Here is a 19336-nt window from a genome sequence, read left to right as displayed (position 1 = left end):
CAAAATGGTTCTTTTGAAATTACTATGACCAATATTGATGGTGTTGTTGTACCTAAACTGAAAGCACAATGGATCACGGATGACGAGAAAAAGTGGTTATGTGATTGGAAGTCAAGGAATATTCTCATATCCGCTTTAGGAGTTAATGAATATTATTGTGTTTCTAATTTTACAACCGCTAAAGCTACGCGGGACTCATTGTAAGTTGCCCATGAGGGCACAAATGAATCTAAATAAGCTAGAATCAATACTTTGAACCAAAAGTTTGAACTCTTTCATATGAAGCATGTTGAAACCATTTTCGATATGCAAAAGAGGTTCACTCTTCTCGTAAACTGTTTGAATGTACTTGGTAAGCCGATTTCCATTGAAATTTCTACTAACAAAATTTTAAGATATCTTAATAGGGAATATCAACCGAAGGTCACCCCAATCAAGGAAGCTAACAACCTCTTGACATGAGATATTACTATTTTATTTAGAAAGCTTGAAGAACATGAGAAAGATATCATTTTCTTGGAGAAGCATTGAAAGAAGATTAAGAAGGAAAATAATAAGGAAAAGGAGGTAGACAAGAAGTTAATTTCTCTAGTGGCTTCTAGTTCTAAGTCCTCTACTATAAAGTAAGATGATATGGGAACTAGTGATGGTGAGTGTTCGGATGATGAAGAAAGGGGGATGCTTATTAAAAGGTACCATAAGTATATCAAGAAAAATGGAGTGAAGCATTCCGACAAGAATCTCATCAACTATAGAAAGCAATCAAATACGCCAAAGCAAGATGAGAATAAGAAGAATAAATCTAAAGGTTCATGCTATAATTATGGAAGAGACAGTCATTACAAGTTGGATTGTTCATTTCTTAAAAACTATAAAGGAAATGGCCAACATAAAAAGTCTAGAAAGCCTAGAAGAGCATACATCTCATGGGAAAGTGATAGTGATTCCTCAAATGAGGACATCTAAAGGGAAATTGATGAAATGACAAAATTTTTCCTTATGGCCAATAACAAGAAGAAGAATGTAAGTCATTCCAAATATGAACCTGTTGATAAAATGTATTATTTTGATTTACAATTTGCTTTAGAATATCTACATGGTGAAGCCATAGAAGCTTTTAAAAGGCTGGTTTCAAATAAAGTAATATTTTTATACTTAGAAGCCAAGGTTTTAGAAATGGAAAAAAAATGGAAGATATTAAGCAAACCATGTTAGAGGATCCAAAATTTAAAATCGAGGATGAGAAGTCTTCTTGGTTTGGTTTTGAAACTTATCACATTTGGCAAAAAGAAGTTATTACTTTAAAAGCCAAACTGACCAAGGCTTTAGAACCAAAAGTTAACTTGGCTGTTGATTCAACAAAATTTAAAATATCTTTAAACGTACCATACAAAAAGTACAATTTTTTTGAAAGGGAATCAAATAGAAAAAGTCACTTTCATCATCACTTGACTTGTCGCTATTGTTGCAAGAAAGGTCATACCATTGCAAAATGAAAATTTAGGAGATACTTGGTACATAAAGGTGTATTTCAATGGTTGCCCAAGTGAAACAATGTTTCCACTCACTCTCAAGGACCCAATGAAAATTGGGTACCTATCACTCTTGTTTGATCTTGTAGGTCGAATGTCTTGGCTCTATGGAGACAATGTGGTTTCTCGGTAGTGAATGTTCAAGGCATATGACGGATGATATTTCTCTATTCATTGACTTCACGATAAAGAAGAAGGGTTTTGTGACCCACGCAGAAAATAATATGGGTGTTATACTTGGTAAAGGTAGTGTAGGTAATCCCCTTTCTACTACTATATTTGATGTTATACTTGTTGAAGGTATTAAACATAATCTACTTAGCATTAGTAAATTATGCGACGAAGGTTATAAAATAACTTTTACAAATAGTTGTTGCATTATTGAACATAATGAAAGAAATATGAATTATTTAAGGGCTTAAGGGTATATAATATTTATATGCTTAACTTGAATGATGTATCATTAACAAGTACTAAGCATTTATTAACCATGAGTGAAGACTCGTTATGGCATAGACGCTTAACCCATGTCAACTTTGATTTACTAAACAAAGTGGTCTTAAATGATCTAGTTATTGGTCTATCTAAAATTAAATTTTCAAAACACCACTTATGCGACGCATGCCAAATGGGAAAGCAAACAAGAGTATCTTTTAAATCTAAAAATATTGTTTCAACTTCTAGACCTCTTGAGCTTTTCCATATGGATATTTTTGGTCCTTCAAGGACAAAAAGCTTAAGTGGTAATTAATATGGTTTTTTTTATTGTAGACTATTATTCTAGATTTTGTTGGACCATCTTTTTGCGTAGCAAAGATGAGACTTTTTCAGCTTTTAGACGTTTCGCAAAGTTGTTCTAAAATAAAATGACTTTAAACATAGTTGCAATATGAAGTAATCATGGAGGTGGATTTGAAAACCTCCTCTTGAGGATTATTATGATAAATATGGCATTGAATATAATTTTTCCGCTCCAAGGACTCCATAACAAAATGGTGTTGTGGAGCGTAAAAATCGAATTTTAGAGAAGTTGGCAAGAACTATGATCAATGAGAGTAGTCTACCTAAATATTTTTATGCTGATGCGATAATCATGACGTGTTATGTTTTAAATAGGATACTTATACGTCATGTTTTAAACAAAATACCTTATGAACTTATCAAAGGTAGAAAACCGAATTTATCACATTTTCATGTCTTCTAATGTAAGTGTTTTATAATGAATAATGCTACGGACAATCTTGGAAAATTTGATTCGAAAGTTGATGAAGGTATTTTTCTTGGATACTATCATTCAAACAAAGCCTATAAAGTTTATAATAAGAGATTACTTATTGTTGAAGAGTCTGTGCATGTCATTTTTGATTAATCTTATTTGAGAAATGTCGAGAAAGGTATTTCTTTTCATGATACAAGTATATCTTCATAAGACATACTGAAAGACACCGAATAAGGAATTGATCATCCTGAGGTGGTGAAACCTGAGATGGAGGAAGATAAACCTAAAAAAGATAAGGAGGATAGTCCAACTAAAATGGATGATCATCCCTTTGCTCGGAGGACTGCCAAAGATCATCCAATCAACAACATTCTTAGAGACATCACCAAAGGCGTAAAATTTATGTTATCACTTTGCATTTTTGTCTCAAATTGAACCTAAAAACACAAAAGTGACCTTCAATGATGAGCATTGGCTTATGACCATGCAAGATGAATTGAATCAATTTAAAATAAATGATGTGTGGGACCTTGTCCCACCTCCGTGATATCATCAAGTTATAGGCACTAAGTGGGTTTTTAGAATAAATTGGACAAAAATGGAGTGATAACAAGGAACAAGGTTCGTCTATTGGCTCAAGGATATAACCAAGGGGAGGACATATATTATGAGGAAACTTATCTTTTGGTTGCGTGCCTCGAGGCTATACACCTTTTACTAAATTTTGTATGCTCTAAAGATTTCAAATTATATCAAATGGATGTGAAACGTTCTTTCCTTAATCGTTATATAAGTGAAGAAATGTATGTTTTACAACCTCCCGGTTTTGAAAATCATGACTATCCTAACCATGTTTTAAACTAAAACGAGCTTTGCATGGTCTTAAACAAGCCCCTAGGGATTGGTATGAGCAACTTAGTAAGTTTCTACTTGATCAAGGATACTCTAGAGGGAAGGTTGATAGAACACTTTTCATCAAACGTCAAGGAAAACATATTCTCCTCGTTCAAATTTACGTCGATGATATTATATTTGGTTCTACTAACATGCAATTGGTCAAAGAGTTATCAAAGTTAATGCATGGTGAATTTGAAATGAGTCTAATGGGAGAGTTGACTTACTTTCTCGGACTTCAAATCAAGCAGCTTAAAAAATGGACGTTTATGTGTCAAACAAAATACTACAAAGAGTTGCTTGAACGCTTCGAAATGGCAAATGCAAAGTTAATCGACACTCCAATGTCCACTAACGGGAACTTAGACAGAGATTAAAGTGGGAAGGGTGTTGACGTTAAAAGGTATAGAGGTATGATGCAATCTCTTTTATATCTTAGGGAATCTAGGCCTGATACTATGTTTAGTGTGTGCATGTGCGCTCGATATCAATCCGCTCCTAAGGAATCACATTTAAAAGCTGTAAAACGCATTCTTAGATACCTTCATGGTACATCTAAGTATGGGCTTTGGTTTTCCAAAGGAAGCGATTATATTTTGGTTGGTTACTTTAATTCTCATTTTTCCGGTTGCAAATTGGATAGAAGAAGTACGAGTGGAACTTGCCACATGTTTTCAAACTCCTTAGTTAGTTGGCATAGTAAGAAGTAAGTCTTAGTTTCTTTGTCAACTGCAGAGGCGGAATACGTTGCAATCGATAGTTGTTATGCATAAATTTTATGGCTCATACAATAACTATTTGACTTCGACATCAAACTTCAACATATTCCAATAAAGTGAGATAATACCAGTGCAATTAACCTAACCAAAAACCCTGTGTTACATTCTCGTACTAAATATATTGAGATACGTCACCATTTCCTACACGACCATATTGAAAAAGGCGATGTCATTTTGGAACATGTTGATAGCAAAAATAAACTTGCTGACATTTTCACAAACCTCTCGCGATTGAACCATTTTTCAATATTCGACGGGAATTAGGCATTCTCGATATCTCAAATCTTTTCTAACTATCTTGTTGATTGCACTCTTTACATTTTTTTCAACTTTCATTAGAAAGTTCAATTTCATGTAAGTGCATTCTCCGTCTCTCATCTTATGAGGTAGTATCGTTTCACTTGTCTCTTTTTTTGTAAGTTTTTTTGTATTGCTTATATGTCTCTCATATGTGATTTCATGTTTCTGTTCCAAAAATTTGTGATATGTTTGATGAATGATACATTTCATGTTTGCTCGTGTGTTTTCAATCTATAAGTTTATAGTGGCTTCATGTTATTATGTCATTATCATATATGTTTTCACGCTCTTATATCTTCACATTAGAAGTATTTTTGAAGCTCTTGGTGTTTGAGCATGTTATTTATCGATTCTTGCATCTTTATTTATGTTTAGGAAATTTTCACTTTAACATCATTCTAATGAAATGTGAGTGCACGTTATTGTTGTACAAATTATCTTTGCAATGTCTATGAGTGTTATATATGTTTTTAATAAGTTTTACATGATGCTTGTCACGTTTGTGGCTTTGTCTCCTTTTGATGTTGTCAAAGGGGGAGAAGTCCATACAATAGTGAAGTCTCTAAGGTGCACATATTCAGAGTGAGCCTTTATTAAGATATCAAATACTTTGTACGTTTTGCCATCATAAAAAAGAGGGAGTATGTGAGTGCACTTTCTTTTTATAAGTGTTTTGAATGATGTCAAAACTAGGACACTTAGTATTTGTATTTATTAGACCTTATCCTTTGTATCTAGATGTGTATTTTCATCTGTAGATACTTAAAATCGGTTTATAAATGTTTTTATAAGTTAAAATTAAGTTTTTATATGAAAAACCAGTATATGTGTCAACACATAAGCTTTTCAGGTTGTCACGTAGAAGCCTTTGTTCAGTATGTGTGAACATATAAGGTTTTCAAGTTAACATATAAAAGCCATTGTTCAGTATGTGTCGATGGATAAGCACTTCAGGTCAACACATATGTCCTTCAGGTCGACACATACGTCCTATAGGTCCTTCAAGTCGATACATACGTCCTTTAGGTCGACACACACTGAGTTGTTTGCAAAACCAAACTTTCTGTCCATTTCAGGCCGATACATAAAGTCTCTAGGTCGACACATAGAAGAAAAATGCTTCTATAGGTCGACGTATAATTCCTAGAGGTTGACGCATGTTGTCTAAAATTCCAAAAACTTATAAAATTTTCTAAGTTATGTTTTTTTTTTCTCACACACACATATGCATCTTTTTCAAAATATTGAAACCAAAGAATATGCAAAACGTTTCTCACCATTTTCAACCTTTTTCTATGCATATACACAACAATTACACATAATCATTTTCGTTGGGTGTCATATAGATATAAGCTTGATCAGGTCCAATTTAGGATTTGCAAAATCAAATTGAGTTGAGATTTCTTTGGGGGCTTCATTGATAAAACCAGTTAGGGTTTTCCCTCTAAGATCAAGGGTGATTTGGGGTTTTTGACACAAGCTTTTGAAATTTGGATTCGGTCGGGTGAAAGCTTTGAAGAAAGGAGTTTTTGTCAAAGAAGTAGCAGAACTGGATGATCAATTGGAAATCTTGCAACACTTGATCTTGCTTAAGACCTAGGGAAGATAAGAAGATAAAATCATCATCAAATTTGGGATTTGGGGATTTAGATTTCTATTTCTCTCTTGTATTCAACATTTGCAAAGGTCATTGAATATCTCAGTTCCATTTGGAATTAGGGGTAAACTTATTTATAGTAAGGATAATTGGGGAATTGCCTAAGCAAATTGTTCTCTCTCATAATTTGTTCACATATTTTCTTTGAAATTTGTGAACTCATTTAGTGTGCAAGTTTTCACATATTGATAATTTATTTGGTGTTGAAATAAATCAGTTTGACATTTATCGCACACCAAGTGTTTAACAAATTGTCTTAGTCATTTTTTATTTTATGATTTCAATGAAAATTGATTATCAAAATGTAAAATTGTTCCAACGTTATTTTGAAAAATATATTGGTTTATTTTCTCATCACTGTGATAGGTTGATTTCATTTCGTTGCGGTTTAATACGCATATCAAATTCTTCTCTTTCGATAACGGTTTGGGAAAATAATATTTAGATTCAAAATGAAAAAACATATATAAATATAAAATATATGAAATTTGATTATTATCTTTTCGTAGTTATATGATTGAAAAATAGATTCATTTTTACCATTAAAATAATTTGTTGTTTTTGATAGGGGTTAGGTATCACTCATTTGCACTTAACTTTAATATTAAGAATGTGATCAAAATGATGGGACACATTCAATTAGTTCAGCAAACATAAAAACATACAAAAATATTATTATCAATGTGTATTTGAGAATAATTGTATATATTAACTAATACGGATGCACATGTATTTAATTAGCTTATTTATAAAAAAGAAAATAAATATTAAATAATATTGAAAAGTAAAAAAAATAAAGGAAAAAGAGAAGAATGTAAATAAAATTTAGTTTTTATTTAAGAGTTTAAAGGGAAAAAAAGAGAAAATCTTTAAACATATGAAAAGATCAAGAAGAAAAATTTAAGCAAAAGAATTTTATGTTATTTATAATAGAAAAACCTATAGGTTGAAAAATTAAAAAGATTATATTAGATGAGAAGTTTTAAATTTTTTAAAAGGCTCAATATAAATGTGTCATCAACAATTGAAATAAATAAGATATTTGATGTCATAAAAATTTACAAGAATTTATAAAAATAAATAAGATAGTGAAATTGATCAACTTACTAGCTAGCTGATTTTATTTTGATGAATTTATTGGTGTTTGGCAATCTACTTATTCAAAATTATATATATATATATATATATATATATATATATATATATATATATATATATATATATATATATATATAATATATATATATATATATATATATATATATATATATATATATATATATATATATATATATTTGAAAATATCTTACAGAAATGAAATCATATGCACAAATGTTCATGGATTATTATTATCAACAACTACAAAATAAGTGTATTTTTTATCTTCTATAAAAAGTGGAGGCAAATTTACATTTTTTTTAATGATAGATAAAAAAAATTGTGTCTTCTTTAACAAAAATAAAATTACTAGAAGAGAAGATTAGAATAAATATAACTAAGTTATAAAAAACTGTTTAATTTAATAAATGAGGGTGAAAAATGCATTCAACCTAAAAGAGGTTAGAGAGATAGAGTGCCTTTCACTCACTAAACAAAAACATAAACGAAAAAGAATAGAAAATAATAAGAATGGAAGAAAGATGTATGAGGTAGAAAAGGTTGTGGAGGGATGTTTTATAGAGTTCTATCACCCAAAAAATCATGTTTGTTGGCACATAATATTTATTTTGTCTAGGTTTTCTATTTGAATGTTGGTAGTAGTTAAATAGTTGTTATGTATATTCACATGACACTTTTTTCTTCATAAAAATATTAAAGTAGATATGATTATAGTTTTAAATTTAGATAATGTAGTGCGGCAGCTTCTCCAACAGAATCGGACCGCAATTGCAATGTGATTTAAAATCGCGTATCCGATTGCAACATCATCAGATCACAATTGCAACATGATTTAAAATCACGTGTCCGACTGCATTATAAATCGCATCAGAAAACTTTTAACGGCCTGATAATGCGCATGCAATATAAAACTATGAATAGGATGCTTCTATGGGATTCTGCCTAATACAATCAATTACATTTTTAATGTCAGAGTATAAAATACAACAAACTCAAAACTTGGGGCATAAACATAACAATGTATGTATATCAAAACATTGTTATAAACAACAAAACTCTTTTAACTTAAGAAAAAAATACACATTAATTTTCCTATATCTAGTATTTTCCTATACATGATTATCCATGTAGTGTTTTAGAATACATCAAAACTATGAAATGGATGAGATTAGATCATATAAATTTTACTACACTTTCTAATTAAACCATGTTTATGTACTTCATCATTTCATCAAATAAACACTAACATGATGTCTAAGAAGACTAGTATTCAGGTTTATGAAGGTGCTGCCTCAATGTTTTCTTCAGCCGGTGGTTGTGCGGTACTGCTCGACGAAGCTTTATTTTCAGTATTCGGAGGTGGTGGCAGGGTACTGCTCGACGGCGCTACATCTTTAGAATTTGTTGCATGTGGACTGTATCTCTCAAGCACCCTATCTTTGTTCAAGTTCCACCATTCTTCGGCTTGATCTTCACGAAACCTCCGCTTACTGCGTTAAAATCAAACATTATAACGATAACACGATGATAATGATAAGAGCATATATATATATATATATATATATATATATATATATATATATATATATATATATATATATATATATATATATATATATATATATATATATATATATATATATATATATTATTTCTGTAATGTAATACCTGTATTCAACATTTGCAAAGGTGATTGAATATCTCAGTTCTATTTGGAATTAGGGATAAACTTATCCATAATAAGGATAATTGGGGAACATCCTAAGTAAATTGTTCTCTCATAATTTGTTCACATTCTTTAAAATTAGTGTGCAAGTTTTCACATATTGATAGGTGTTGAAATAAATTAGTTTGACATTTATCGCACACCAAATGTTTAACAAATTGTCTGAGTGAGTTTTTATTTTATAATTTTAATGGAAATTGATTATCAAAATGTAAAATTGTTCCAACTTTATTTTAAAAAATATATTGATTTATTTTCTCATCATCACTGTGATAATTTCATTCCATTACAGTTTAATACGCATATAACGCTTTGGAATAAATGAGTGTTGGTTTAAAACCGCTTTTATTTATCCTAAAATATATTTTTAAAAACAGATTTTTAATCAAAGTTTTATTTGCCATCTATCACTCCCTCATCTAACATTTAAATTCAGAATTTGTTGGATTCAATAAACACTAATGAAAGTCATGCACATTTTTTTATGGTCATATATATAGTCTATTGTCATATATTGTAATAGTATTATAGGCCATATAACCTATTGTGAGTATAGTTAAATTCATAATTATAAGATAGTCATTCAAACTTGTTTCATACTTCATTAAGTCGCATATTCATTTGGATGTGATCGCAATATTTTAAGAAGTGACATGGAAAAAAAAGAATTAGATTCAAAATGAAAAAATATGTATGAATATAAAATATATAAAATTTGATTATTATCTTTTCGTAATTATATAATTGAAAAATAGATTCATTTTTACCATTAAAATAATTTGTTGTTACTTGATAGGCGTTAGGTATCACTAGGGGTGGCAAACGGGCATGTCCGCCCCGTTTAGGCCCGCCCCGTAAAAGCCCGCAAAAAAACGGGGCGGGGCGGCGCGGTCATAGTTGAGATGCGGACCTAAAACTTAGACCCGCCACGCAAAAAAAGTGAGGGCGGGGCGGGGAAAGCCCGCGGACACTGCACTCTTTAAGCCTAAAAATGCAAAAATTTGTGTAAATACACGTGCGCGCAAAAGCCCGCGAAAAAAACGGGTCGGGGCGGGACGGACACATTTGAGGGTGAGTGCCTAAATCATTGGCCCGCCCCGCACAAAAGTGCGGGCAAAACGGGCATGTCCAACGGGCCGAGCCCGTTTTGCCACCCCTAGGTATCACTCATTTGCACTTGCCTTTAATATTAAGAATGTGATTGAAATGACGGGACACGGTCAATTAATTTCAACAAAAATAAAAACATACATAAATATTATTATCAATGTCTATTTGAGAATAATTGTATATATTAATTAATACGGACGCACATGTATTTAATTAGCTTATTTATAAGAAAGAAAATAAATATTAAATAATACTAAAAAGTAAAAAAATAAAGGAAAAATAGGAGAATATAAATAAAATTTAGATTTGATTTAAGAGCTTAGAGAAAAAAAAGAAAAAATCTTTAAACAAAAGGATCAAGAAGAAAAATTTAAGCAAAAGAATTTTATGTTATTTATAATAGAAAGACCTATAGTTTAAAAAATTAAAAAGATTATATTAGATGAGAAGTTTAAATTTTTTTAAAAGGCTCAAGATAAATGTGTCATCAACAATTGTAATAGTAGACGCATGTGATATTTGATGTCATAAAAATTTACAAGAATTTATAAAAATAAATAAGATAGTGAAATTGATCAACTTACTAGCTAGCTGATTTTATTTTAATGAATTTATTGGTGTTTGGCAATCTACTTATTCAATATATATATATATATATATATATATATATATATATATATATATATATATATATATATATATATATATATATATATATATATATATATATATATATATATATAATAGTAGAAAATATCTTATAGAAATGAAATCATATGCACAAATATTTATGGATTATTATCAACAACTACAAAATAAGTGTATTTTTTATCTTCTATAAAAAGTGGAGGCAAATTTACATTTTTTTTGAATGATAGATAAAAAAAATTGTGTCTTCTTTAACAAAAATAAAATTACTAAAAGCGAAGATTAGAATAAATATAACTAAGTTATAAAAAACTGTTTAATTTAATAAATGAGGGTGAAAAATGCATTCAACCTAAAAGAGGTTAGAGAGATAGAGTGCCTTTCACTCACTAAACAAAAACATAAACGAAAAAGAATAGAAAATAATAAGAATGGAAGAAAGATGTATGAGGTAGAAAAGGTTGTGGAGGGATGTTTTATGGAGTTCTATCACCCAAAAAATCATGTTTGTTGGCACATAATATTTATTTTGTCTAGGTTTTCTATTTGAATGTTGGTAGTAGTTAAATAGTTGTTATGTATATTCACATGACACTTTTTTTCTTCATAAAAATATTAAAGTAGATATGATTATAGTTTTAAATTTAGATCATGCATTACGGCAGCTTCTCCAACAGAATCGGAAATTGCAATGTGATTTAAAATCACGTATCCGATTGCAACATCATCAGATCACAATTGCAACATGATTTAAAATCACATGTCCGACTGCATTATAAATCGCACCAGATAACTTATAACGGCCGGATAATGCGCTTGCAATATAAAACTATGGATATGATGCTTCTATGGGATTCTGCCTAATACAACCAATTACATTTTTAATGTCATAGTATAAAATACAACAAACTCAAAACTTGGGGCATAAACATAACAATGTATGTATATCAAAACATTGTTATAAACAACAAAACTCTTTTGACTTAAGAAAAAAATACACATTAATTTTCCTATATCTAGTATTTTCCTATACATGATTATCCATGTAGTGTCGTAGAATACATCAAAACTATGAAATGGATGAGATTAGATCATATAAATTTTACTACACTTTCTAATTAAACCATGTTTATGTACTTCATCATTTCATCAAATGAACACTAACATGATGTCTATGAAGACTAGTATTCAGGTTTATGAAGGTGCTGCCTCAATGTTTTCTTCAGCTGGTGGTTGCGCGGTACTGCTCGACGAAGCTTCATTTTCAGTATTCGCAGGTGGTGGCAGGGTACTGCTCGACGGCGCTACATCTTTAGAATTTGTTGCATGTGGACTGTATCTCTCAAGCACCCTATCTTTATTCAAGTTCCACCATTCTTCGGCTTGATCTTCACGAAACCTCCGCTTACTGCGTTAAAATCAAACATTATAACGATAACACGATGATGATGATAAGAGCATATATATATATATATATATATATATATATATATATATATATATATATATATATATATATATATATATATATTATTTCTGTAATCAACAAGTAGTAACTGTAATACCTGAATCTAACGCGTTTGAAAACTCTGTTACCATTAGGCTTTACCATCAGTGTCACGTAAACGCCGGGTTCGAATTGTTCAATCATTTGTGATTCTCCTTCTCTCACTGGTCTTGAAGAGTTCAATGATTTTGAATCATTTTCAGAGCTTTGTGATGGTGCCGCTATTGCTTCAGTATTAGACGAACACGATCCGTTGCTTTCTTGAAAAACATCTCCTGCATCCTGAGACTGATTAACTTCTGCAGCTTCATTGTTATTTTCTTCTATTACGCGTTCATTTGGTTTCTCAGATTCCAAGTTTGATGGTACCAAACATGTTTTGGATTTCGGATTTTCTTCTATAAAATTCTCAGCCTGAACAACCATGTTACTAAATTTTTCACTTTCTAAAACTTCGGGTGGCAATTGCTCGGTCATTTCCTTCAACTGCGTAAAATCATAAGCCAGTTACTTAGTTAACTTATCGTACAAGAAATTCCCAAATAGTTTCTGAAAATATTTTGAAAAACTGAAGATACCTGAGCTATCATGGACTTGAAAAATTCTTTTGCAGCTTTGTGTTTATAAGATTCTTCTGCAGCTAATGAGGTAACATCCTTAATGTTTTTCTGTAGCTTCTGAAATTCCATGTCGCTTTTTTGCTTCAAACTCCGATTCTAGATTAAAAGAAAATTCATAAACTTATCAGTAGTGAGTCTCGTAAGAGAATTATGCATACACAAAAGAGAGCAGAAGGTGTAGTAAATGAATCTACTTGGTTCTGCAATTTCGACACTTCTTGGTTCAAAAGCTCGTTTGTCTTCTTCAAACTTTCGATAAGACTTCTTGAAAATCCTGGACTGTTAGAACGCGGTGAACTTGGCCTTCTCGAGTACGGTGATACTGATCTTGAATTGAGAGGTGGAGTTGATGGTGGAGCTGGAGCTATAGCAAGCTTCAAATTATTTTGGATGGAACCTGTTGAACTTGGAAACGCCATCTCTTTCATTTGCATAATAGATGGAATTTGAGAAGTTGGAAGCATGGAAGAATTTACTGGCTTACTATTAGTCCTCATTTCGAGATATTTTAGCGGTTCTGAGAAAGGCGGAAAAAGAATTTTTGTAGATCTAACTATTTCTCCTTGGCCGAATCTATCCCTTCCATCAATAGAATTGCGAGTTTGTGTAGTAGTAACTTTTCTATTAAGATTGGAAGCCGCGTTTGACTCGATCGCTTTAAGCTTAGCGTAGCAAGAATCGCATACGCGATGAGGCTTTCCTGGTGTCGGAGCCAATGCTGCTTTCAAAACTTTTCTCGAACTACAACCATGACAATGTACTAATCCACAGTTATAACAATTATGCCTTTTTCTAGTAAAACCAAACGGTTGTCTACAACCGGTGCAAGTGGATTGGTCAACTCCAGATACCCATTTATGAATGCATATGCAAGAAGTGAAACTTGAGCCGCAAGAAATGTTTTTGACGTGCCTTTCTTTCAAGGCTTCTACCAACGTCGGTGATTTTCTATCGTCAATATCTCCTTGTCCTAATCTTCCATTCGCACCTTTACCCCAAGTAAATAATTCACTCCTCGATGTCAAAGCCGCAACATGATGTGCTCCACATGATATTTCCTCAACAAACTCACCCACCAATGAGTCTTGTACGAGTATCGGTATTTTTCCATCGGATAAAGAATTTCCTAGCTGACCGAATTCAGTGCCTCCCATAGTAAATAAATGTCCGGAAGTAGTGAGAGCAACAGTCATGGTATGTCCACATGCAATTTGGTGAAAATTATATTCGATGAGCGTTGAGACACAAGTAGGTTGAAGGTATGTTTCCCTGTTTCCATGTCCTAAACGACTTTTGTCGCCGTCTCCCCAAGTGAAAAGCTTTCGTGACGAAACATTCGAACCTGATTGAAAAGTAACCTCTACAATAGCTGCAGTATGCCATACTCCACATGCAACCTTAATAGTCTTCAATCCACTTAACAATTGTACCTCTTTCGGATATGACACACTCTCTCTATTTCCATGACCTAATACGCCGAATGTTCCATCGCCAAAGGTGAAAAGCTTTCCATTAGAAGTTGCCAATGCCGAATGCCATGTACCACATGCAATCGATATAACTTGAAGTCCTTCCAAAGGACCGCTAATCCTCTTTGGTATCCAATGGCTAACATCGGTTCCATGTCCTAGAATTCCAACGTTATACGTACCATCACCCCATGAGAATAGATCGTCCGATAGAGATACAGCACATGTATGATTCTCTCCGCACGCAACACTCTCCACACTAGTAACTGATAGAAACTCAACGAGTTGAGGTCGGCCAAAATCTTTATCCATTCCATGACCGAGTCTTCCCCCAGATTCCTCTCCCCAAGTGAAAACTTCTCCTTGCCTAGTAACTAAAGCCATGTGACGCATACCGGACGCAATCTGTTGAACATCAAGAACAACACTTGACTCTAAAGGCTTAGGAACCAATACATCTGTGGTGGAAGGGAGTTGAGTGACACTTCCGTCGGGCGAAACCGCATCAGCCCAAACTTCTCCCCATATATAAACATCTCCTAATGACTCTATGTCATCAGGTCCTGATCCTCCACTCGAACAGCTAGGTGTGCTCGACACACTAACCCGAAAACCATCTCCAATACTTGTCCTTGCATTCATATTTGTACGATCTAACCCCACATTTGGGTTCGCCCAACACAGTGAAGACAGGCGAGAAGCTGAATCAGTCAAGGTGGTCGAGATCCTACTGCGAGAAAGGCTTGTAGAAAACTCTAAGGATGCACCAAAAGGGCGAACATTCGGAATAAAATCAACACCATCCTGTAACAAAAATTTATAGACTAGTAAATAGTGATCACTGAGTTCAATAACAAATCTATGTCGTTATCTTTGCCTAGATTCATCATATAAATAGAAACATCATAGAAAATTTGCATTTCATCGTATAAATAATCATTCAACGAACTCATGTTAAAACTCACATATGATGATTGACTCCTAGTAAGCCGTCTATGCCTTCCGTTCGAAATTAATTGATTAAGCCCTGCAAACCACACCTCTACCTCAGCTTTGTCCTTGCATATCTATAAATAAGACAGAAAAAAATCACTATACTCAAAATGTTGATAAGATTGAGATCATTCGAATGTAGTATCAGTATATTTTCTAACCAGATCAAGTGTTCGATCTCCGTTATTATAAACAAGTGAAAACGAAAGATAGTCCTTTTCTTGTTGCAAATATCTTCTAAACACAGCCTACAAATAAATGGTTGTAAAAAACACGAGAAACCGTCAAGAGATTGATAACACGGCCATGAACATCAACAATGACAAGTTTTTCAACTTACGGTTCTTTGTCCAGGAATAAGGCGTGAAACCGAAGATAGTTGTAGAGTCCTTTCCTTTTTATGAGAAATCCAAATCAGTGTTGTTTCATCCTGTTAATGCCACTAAATATGAAATTAGTTAGAGATAGTAAGTCCACCATACACATGTTTAATGGAGGCACTGAATTTTTCGTCGTAGATTTAGAAGTCACGTTGAAACTCGAATGATCCGAGTCAAGCTAGAATTGTGGAGATAAATTCAATTCATAAGTCATAAGTAAAACCTCACCAAGGAGAGTCTGAAAGGGCAAACTTTTGGCTTCGCTTTTCGACTGTACTTTATTATTTGAGTTCCTTTCTTCAAAATAATGAGTGCCTTCAAAATAGAGTTGAAACAGATATCAAATTCTAGCTCATAAAGCACATAAATAAGCAAATGTAATCCTTCATTTCTCTAAAATGTAACATCAACAGATTATGTAACATTTCTATAAGTATTTTCAATGATGAAACAACTTCTTTTCTTTTTCATATCCAGGACCGTCATTCAGCGTGTGCAAAGCGGCCTACAGCACATGGCATCACACTTTTTCATGATTAAGCTATGACAAAAAGGGTCTTCGTACACATATTCCACGGTTGATTTACGGTTAATTAGATCCCCTTCAAAAATATTTCATGACTCATCTGAAGCTAATCTCAACTTCTTACGCAGAGTCTCTCAAAAGTTTGAGACGACTCTCATATTCTATCACTCTCGTCTTCTTTCTCCACTCTTAATCATTCAACTAAAAATGTTTTGTTTTCTCATGGCTATGGTTAAGTGTATGTATATCATGGTTCTAAATTGTGGTCCGCACCAGTATCATGACGACAATGACAATTTCGTCTGTATTGGTCACATTTTGCCACAATATAAAGGCTCTCCGTATAACTACAACCGCAACCGCAATCTAAAAACAGGATACATGTAATAACATTTTGAAAATGAAAGAACATAGAATCAATCATAATTTACAGTAACACTATCTACATGCAAGGTGAAGAAAAATTGGCATTTGATGAATAACATAATGTAGCGAAAAAGTTAGACGAAACCAACTTGTTCAATATCTCGATCAAGACCTCCATTACTAGCAGGATCTGCCATTCCATCTGAGAAAGTTGTAACGAAACCACCAACAACAAAGCTCAAGAAACAAAAACTGCATCAAAATCTCCATAGATAGATATTCTTTCTATTTCGGCCTCTCATCAAAATCTCCAATATCAAAATTGAAAAATCCAAAGAAAAACAAAAAGTGTACAATCTATTGCAAAGCTTGAAATCTCTCAAGAGAAGAACTAGCACTAGCCCTTGTGTATCAAATGTGACAAATTTTCATATCAACATAGAAAATGTGTAAAAGATCAAATTTTTACAAAAGGGGTTGTGAGATTAGCATAAAGTTTGAGAGTGATCTGGAGAAAAAAGGATTTTGATGGAAGAAAGTATGATTGGAATTGCAGATGAATGAAAGAGAGAGAAGGGGCGAAATGAGTGGGGAGTAAGTGGTCAAATTTTTAGGAAAACTGAAATTGAAGAAAGTGTGGTACTTTGTTTCTTTCTCTATCAACTAACTAAACGGTTTGTGCCACGTGGCTTCATGTCTCTCCATAAAATTAAATTAGAAATCACTTTCAAGTTTATACATGAATATGTATTTATGTATAAAAGAAGTTAGAATGAAATGGATATTAATATATTTTGTAATTTAATAAATAAAAAAATTAATTGCATTTTAAATAGTTTTTTGACAACTTTAATTTAATCAAAAGTTTTGGATTTGACTTATACACTTAGTCATGTTAAAATTTATGATAAATTTGATTTTGAAAGGTATCTAAGTTTGGTAGATATTAATATGTAAAGTTTTGGATTTTACTTATGCACGTAATTATCTTTAAATTTATGATAAATTTGATTTTGAAACGTATCTAAGTTTGGTAGATATTAATATGTATGTATCTTATTATTATATATTTTATTATTTATTTATTTTAATTAAATATTATATTATAGACTAAAATATTATATTTGTGAGAACATAATTAAATAGGTTAAATTTGTATTTTTTTAATAAAATAATCTCTATTTTCAAATTAAATATCAAAATAATCACATTTTCAAATTAATTATCAAATTAATCATTTTCAAACAAAAAGATTGCACGACAAGAGTAATAATCAGGACAAATGCCGCATGCATTACCCTTTTGCACTAAGGCGTCAGTGGTGGCGGCGACATCATTGACAACATGCCACTGTAAGTGGCGCATGCGTGCATCCAATAGGAGCATGCGCCACATGCAGTGGCTACTCCTTTATTTGTAACTTATATATATATATATATATATATATTATATATATATATATATATTATATAATATATATATATATATATATATATATATATATATATATATATATATATATATATATATATATATATATATATATATATATATATATATATATATATATATATATTATATATATATATATATATATATATATATATATATATATATATATATATATATATATATATATAACATCCCATCCCCATCATTTTCACACATCTTCTTACTATCTCCTTCCATTTTTCTTCAATCTCCTTCTATTTTTCTTCAAAATATTTTAATATATGTGTCCTTATATTCACAAAAGAAATGCCGATTTAATTTATTCGGCAGTAAATCCTCCAATGAAGATCTGACTCTGGAATACAAAGATGTTCGAATATCTTAATAGGAGCTTGATTCTTTGGTTAGATGGAGACATTGCAGAGGGTGAAAAGATCAGAAGAATTCAAAGGCTTATTACTACGTTCAACCAAAATGGAGAAGTTCGTTTATGGGACAATGTTAAAAACTGACAGAGATGCTCACATGATGATGTATAGTTCTCAGGAAATTGTCCTGATGATTGAAATTGCATAGTTATGTTGTTTAGTCGTTGTATCTATTTGTTTTGTTGTTTAATTGTTGTTTAAATTATTATTTAGTTGTTGTTTTTAAATTATTGTAACTGAATGTTATGATATTTATGAAATGAAAGTTGTTTTTAATATAAAGCAAAACGGTTACATTTAAAATTATGTTGTTGTGCTTGGTCCAACATTGGGACAATTTGTACAATTGTGTCGGGATGACGACATGAACTACATAATCTCACCATTTTGTTCGTCGTATCCATTTCGGTTCGAATACGCGTGCTGTTAGGGCGACCCTTTTTCTTTTTTCGTATTTTTTCATTGTTCCAGACTATCTCCCCTTGATATGCAGGCCAATAATCCTCATTTGTTATCACCGAAAAGTTATTGTTGTAAACATCGCGTAGGTTTATGACTTTTTAAATAGCAGATAGTAAGTTGGAAGGGTCTTGCCGAGCCTTTGAACACGT

At 31.9% G+C, this 19336-nt stretch overlaps 1 protein-coding gene across 2 annotated transcripts; it reads right to left on the bottom strand.

The window, feature by feature from the left end:
• Window positions 1-8776: 8776 nt before the first annotated feature.
• On the bottom strand, window positions 8777-17460 carry LOC127127354 (PH, RCC1 and FYVE domains-containing protein 1). Of its 2 annotated transcripts, none has more exons than XM_051056513.1 (9): window positions 16995-17460; window positions 16182-16268; window positions 15914-16003; window positions 15735-15821; window positions 15546-15647; window positions 13306-15384; window positions 13070-13207; window positions 12550-12977; window positions 8777-8990 (listed from the first exon to the last, which is right to left on the bottom strand). In XM_051056513.1, exons 1-9 carry the CDS (start codon window positions 17040-17042, stop codon window positions 8777-8779), a joined length of 3273 nt encoding a protein of 1090 aa, XP_050912470.1. In that variant the 5' UTR covers window positions 17043-17460. The 2 variants fall into 2 exon arrangements, with proteins under 2 accessions (XP_050912470.1, XP_050912468.1); XM_051056511.1 differs by lacking the exon at window positions 8777-8990 and adding an exon at window positions 11914-12392.
• Window positions 17461-19336: the final 1876 nt, after the last annotated feature.

Source organism: Lathyrus oleraceus, chromosome 3, assembly GCF_024323335.1.
Source record: "Lathyrus oleraceus cultivar Zhongwan6 chromosome 3, CAAS_Psat_ZW6_1.0, whole genome shotgun sequence".
Classification (NCBI taxonomy): Eukaryota; Viridiplantae; Streptophyta; class Magnoliopsida; order Fabales; family Fabaceae; genus Lathyrus; species Lathyrus oleraceus.
The sequence above is the reverse complement of the archived record's forward strand: the minus strand, read 5'-3'. Positions and strand labels throughout refer to the sequence as shown.